Below are 6,526 nucleotides of genomic sequence, written 5' to 3' on the forward strand. Positions count from 1 at the left end.
GGACTCTGGAATGGCACGCACGCAGAGAAATGTAACCATTTTATTGCGAAGTGTGCAGACTGCGCAGGGACTTGAGGTTACCACAAACACACGTGTGAGGTGCAACCGAAGGTAGAAGTTAAGTGACAATCTTACCGAAACTTGTCACCGAAACAAAAGAATGCACCGCAAAATGAGCGCGTCTTTCTAGATGTACGAGTTAATGGGCATGAAATAAAAGCGTTGTTGGATCCGGGGTCGCAGATTTCATGTATATCATCGAGACTCTGTAAGATAACTGATATAACTCGTAAATCAAAACCTATTATGTTAAAATTAGCTGACGAAAGGGAGATTACGTGTCTAAACATGGCCATAAATTTGAGGCTTACCCTCACTGATCAAAGGACAACAGTTACAAAGGCGGTCGTCTGTAACACTTCGCCAGACTACGATTTGATAGTGGGGATGGGGGATTTGATATCGCTAAGTATTACGGTTACCGGTTTACCAACGAACAGAGACCCACAGAAGGATCAGTCAGATGATAATTTGCTAAAGCCTGTGTATAAGCCTCTTAGGACAGTGAGGGAGATGATACCTCAATTCACGAAGAAGCTAAAGAATCTTATCTTTGAGAATAACAAGATCAAGATTACCGACTGGGCTCAGTTCAAATTCAACAATGGATACGTGGGTGTAAGATTCGGTCTCTTACGGCGATATTAACGCCTTAGAATAAATAAACGCGTAGGTAAATTCTAAGTATCGTGAAAATATCAAGGTAAATAAACGAAATAAGACATTTAGTAAAGTTAGGTATGTCTCGTGAAAACAGCAATACTCTGAGGAATTGTTAGGCTGAGAAATTGCCTATATATATTCCTCTCAGTACTGTTTCCACCGAAGGGATTTTATTTAGTGTTTCGTTATCGCTCTATTAGAAACTATGGTATGTTTCATTGGGGCGAGTCCGAGAGACTCATAAAATCCTATCTTTAGAAAAATAAATTTAAAAAAAGAAAAAAACTCTTTATATCCTTAGTTATTGTCTTAACCAATAACAAGCCACGTATCAAGAATTACCGTCTTAGCCTTCATCAGACTGGCACATCTAGTTGGCTGATCGGAGGATCAACTAGGTAACGTTAATAGTCCCTAGAAACCTATATTCGGTTGAGCCATCTCGCAACCGAAGTATTCAGATATAAATAAAGTTGGAAAGTAAATAAAGTTATATTAATAGAACTAAATCAACTCTTTATGTTTGTTATTTTACTGATGCCTTTTAATGGCCTCGTACAAATATCTGATATGTAAAATGGAAAAGGTATTAATTAATAAAACCATTAAAAACCATTTTAGGAAACTTAAGTTCCTCGTGCTATTAAGAGTACATTTAGGAAACTTAAGTTCTTCGTACTATTAAGAGTACATTTAGGAAACTTAAGTTCCTCGTACTATTAAGAGTAAATTTAGGAAACTTAAGTTCCTCGTACTATTAAGAGTAAATTTAGGAAACTTAAGTTCCTCGTACTATTAAGAGTACGTTTATAAATTACGTACTGCTTAAGAGTAGGTTTATAACAGAGTCTAATGTGGAGGCCCGGCTTATTACACAGCCCCCACTCAGCTTTGAGACCCATGATAAGCAAGTTGCTCACTCAAGCTGATTATGGGTCAAAAAGCGAGAAAGGAAAAACGGGTCAAAACATTAAGGAGTATAACATATAGCTAATGTTTCTCGGGCGGAGAAGTTAAGCGTTCTCGGTTACCCTGTGAGTTTTGGGCTTAGGTCCAGTAGGTCCGTGGTGGTCGACTGGACGTTTCTTACGCTTCAGTGACTTAAGCACATATGAGGAATGAGCATTAAAGCTCGGGATAAATGCTGTAGGCGGATAAGTTTTAACTTCCGTTCCTTCTGACGATGGAAACATGCTATCTTTTTCAGCTTGTGACTTATGCAGGCGTTTACGCCATTTTCGATTAAAGGCTTTTTAAATAGTCTTGATTATCGAAAGCATCTAAAGTCAACTCAGCTATTGTACCGTCTATAAAGCGTGTACGATAGTATAATTTTTTTGTTTGAAAAGTTTGAGAAAGGAATTGGAAATCACATTTAGTGATTTCAATTGGGCAATTAGAAAACGTACCCATAAATCTGTATGTGTATTTAGTGACTTTCCCAGGTAGGCCATATACATTTAGAGTATTTCTTCTAGATTTGGGGTTTAGGGTTGTAGTAGCAATTTAGGTCTCGTGACTATTATCCACTGAAGTCCTCTCCTTATATACGCTATCACAACTATGTCTTCTATCCTATCCCTTTCTGATGGCACGAGACATCGTACTGCCACACATGTCCTTTCACCATATCTCCGGCACAATTCGCCTGTACACACACCCTCTCGCGTGCCCCCACGCATCGCATCACTTAAAGTCGTCGCCGGCTTATCCATACTCACTGAAGCCCTATTCTTCCGTGAGTACTCTATATGTGCTTTTTAGCATACAATCGTTCTGTGTGTGCAAAATTTCCAAAAAGCCTGCATCGCAGGCCCAATCAAATCCGTATCTACAATTCTGGTGGGAAGCCAAGATCCTTATTCTCTTTTTACACCACCATCACAAATATGGGCACTTGTCTGGTTTTCAATGATATGTAAAACACTCGAAGTTGATATTTACCGCTGATGGATTGCAATATAGCGCATATGTGTACCGTTTTCAGCACTATGCCAAAACTTTGAATATCAAGGTTCGAGAACAATTGACACATAGCCCATTTTCAGTCTCATGAAAAGACACTTGAATACCATTGGTTTGTAGAAAAATAAGTATGTGGTATCCTGGGGTTGTCGCTGAATGGATTAATATGATCGCAATATGAACACTTGTGTCCTGGTGTTAGCATTACGTGGATAATTTGAATATCGATGTTCGAAAGTATGAACACCTATGTTCTGCTTACAGCATTATGAGAAACACTAGAATGTCAAGGACTGTACAAATACGGAAAAGATGACCACGAGTTGTTACCAAAAATGGACACACATGTCCCGTGTTCAGCACCACGCAAAACACTCGAATGTTGTAATTTGTCTCTGAACAATTGCAATTTAGACACTTTCGAATTCTGTACATATTTATACAAATTTCTCTTTGTGATAACTAGCGAGATGTACTGTGTTCTTGTATTATTTTCTAATGTACGTAGCTTCCGAATTTCTATCATATTTTCAGTGTTTATAAAGTACTGATGTTTGTTGTATGATATTTCATCAATCCTCGATTCTATACAATAAATCTAGTCAAATATAGGCGTCGGAATTCTCAAAACTGTATCGATGTATCTAATTGTTAAAATATTGATATTTCTGCACTGTTTTCATCATCATGAAAAATTTGATTAATATCAAGGTTTGTTAAATGTGGACACTTATGGACCCTTTTCAGCAGTATACAATTGGACACTCCAGTTCCGTTTTCAGTATTATACAAAACACTCGAACCTTGAAATTTGTCGCTGAATGATCGCAGAAATTTTTGAATTTCAAGGTTTGTGGAATGTACACCTTTTCCAGTTTATCGAGGTTTGTAAGATCGTATGTCCTGTTTTCAGCATTGAATAATCGATGTCAAGCATACATGTGCATGAATATACTGGATGTCCCGTGACCAGCTAAAACCCTTAGTGCACAAATAGTGGCTCGACATTACTCACATTGCCTACAACGTCGAGGGGTCGGTTTTAGGCCTGAAGGTTGTCGCTAAATGCACATTTGGAATTGTAAAAAGTTGTTATATGGACTTTTGTAATTTCTGACACAAATTTAAGACAAAAAAGGTAATGAAACATCGACAAAAGTTTTCAAAAGTACTTATAGTGACTTTTTCATAAGTATATACATAGACTTTTATTGCTAATTTTGCCAGAAGATCGGAGAGACTTTGGTAATCGGTCTCAACCATTCGATATTAGTGGGTCATCTATCCGTTCACTAACGTTACTTTCTGTTTCAAGCACATAACGTAAAATTAAGATGAGGAACATACAAGCTAAACCGCTTCTCTCATGGCCAACCTAGGTAGCTCGTTCAAGCAGACGCCTTATTCATCTCGCTTTTTTTGGGTTTATATACTGCAGCGCTCTCAAAATCAAAACTATCGTTTGACTACGCCAAGGCGCAATATATGTAGAAAGCGTGATGTTGAGCTTGATCCTGTAATCACAATGGAATGAAGAGCGAATAAGCATAAGATAACGACATTGTGATACAAAGTTCCCATATGTACAGACATTGGGAATACAAACAAGTACACTCACATATCAATTTCAATTTGAAGTCAAATATCGATATCGTTATCAATATCAATACTCATACCAGTATCAGATTCAATATTATCATCGATATATATATATATATATACTTACACACACACATAAATATATAACAAACAAACAAACAAATATGTATACATGCATACATGCATTCATAAATATACATGTACACACACACACACATATATATATATATATACAAAACACACACACACACATGTATATATATATATACACGAAATATCACAACATAACATAACAACATAAACACACACACATATATATATACATACATGCATACATATATATACACGTACACACGCACACACACAATATATATATATATATATATATATATATTTGCTATATAAACATCTACATATTCCATATATATATACCCCATACCTGGCCCCTAGTACTCCTCCTCTGCCTTCGCATATTTGTACTTTTTATCAAGAACCTACAGAAATGACATTAGGTAAAAGTGTATCTATTTGAGCAATTCTACGCACATCCACTCAATAATACAGATCGCTGGAAGTGAGGTCAAGTACATGGCCAAATAACATACACCCAAGTAACATACGGGCTTTGCCCACATGAACCGTGCCTATTTAAACTCCTTTGACTGGTGTGATCTAAACTGCAAAGCGACTCGATTTTCCAGGACACAATAAGTGCGTCAATCAGTTAGGAGCACTCTTACATACTTTGAAAAGCTTGTCGTACTTGCCGCGCCATTTTCGTTCGGTCTTATCCACAAACCCCTTAATGCCCAATTTCTCAGGATTCCACTTCTTGTAGTAGGCTACAATCCTCTCGCGTGGAGTAGACACCAGCCCCATCCTCAACGCATATCTGTAGTTGCAAGTTAAACAGGGATATGAATTTATATATGATTTATGTATGAATTCAAACATCTCTCCTCATTATTCTGGCCAAATGTAAAAGCACATCACACGCGGAGCAAGCAATCTGCTCAAAAGATCTGGACACAATGTACTTGTACAGCCATCGGGTGTACAAGGGTAAGGCTAAAACCCTAAACCCTAAAGGGGTATAACCCAATGTGTGGCAATTACCAGCGCACTATGTTGCACGTGTTCCCTCACTTGTGTGACTTGGGCATGAGAAATCTCAGCACCAATGCAGGAATTGCATTCTGGATATAGAAGTAAGCGGTTCAACAAATACTCGGGGATGCGAGAATGGAACACGCACGGCGAACCATACAGCCTCATACTTCTTATTGCTGATGACTTGTAACCCAAAGGGCATAGCCATACTAACAAGAACAGCATAAGCCAAACTAACAAGCACAGCATACGCCACACTAACAAGCACAGCATAAGCCACACTAACTAGCACAGTATAAACCACACTAAATAGCACAGTATAAGCAACACTAACTAGCACAGTATAAGCAACACTAACTAGCAAAGTATAAGCCACACTAACAAGCACAGCATAAGCCACGCTAACAAGCACAGCATAAGCCACACTAACAAGCACAGCATAAGCCACACTAACTAGCACAGTATAAGCCACACTAACAAGCACAGCATAAGCCACACTAACTAGAACAGTATAAGCCACACTTAAGCACAGCATAAGCCACGCTAACAAGCACAGTATAAGCAACACTAACTAACACAGTATAAGCAACACTAACTAGCACAGTATAAGCAACACTAACTAGCACAGTATAAGCAACACTAACTAGCACAGTATAAGCTACACTATTAAGCACAGTATAAGCAACTAACTAACACAGTATAAGCAATACCAACTAGCACAGTATAAGCAACACTAACTAGCAAAGTATAAGCAACACTAACTAGCACAGTATAAGCTACACTTAAGCCACACTAACTAGCACAGTATAAGCAACAATAACTAGTACAGTATAAGCCACACTTAAGCACAGCATAAGCCACGCTAACAAGTACAGTATAAGAAACACTAACTAGCACAGTATAAGCTACACTATTAAGCACAGCATAAGCCACGACTAACAAGCCCAGTATAAGCAACACTAACTAGCACAGTATAAGCAACACTAACTAGCACAGTATAAGCCACACTAACTAGCACAGTATATGCTACACTATTAAGCACAGCATAAGCCACGCTAATAAGCACAGTATAAGCCACACCAACAAGCCCAGTATAAGCAACACCAACAAGCGCAGTATAAGCCACACT

General features: G+C 38.1%; 1 protein-coding gene across 1 annotated transcript; it reads left to right on the top strand.

Annotated features, from left to right (window-relative positions):
• Nucleotides 1-306: 306 nt before the first annotated feature.
• Nucleotides 307-708, top strand: SARC_12626 (hypothetical protein; the record flags this gene model as incomplete). The annotated part of the gene is made up of 1 exon (XM_014293262.1): nucleotides 307-708. The coding sequence occupies one exon, from the start codon at nucleotides 307-309 to the stop codon at nucleotides 706-708; it is 402 nt and encodes a 133-aa protein (XP_014148737.1).
• Between the last annotated feature and the right edge of the window lie 5,818 nt (nucleotides 709-6,526).

Source organism: Sphaeroforma arctica (assembly GCF_001186125.1).
Source record: "Sphaeroforma arctica JP610 unplaced genomic scaffold supercont1.2449, whole genome shotgun sequence".
In the NCBI taxonomy this organism is placed as follows: domain Eukaryota; class Ichthyosporea; order Ichthyophonida; genus Sphaeroforma; species Sphaeroforma arctica.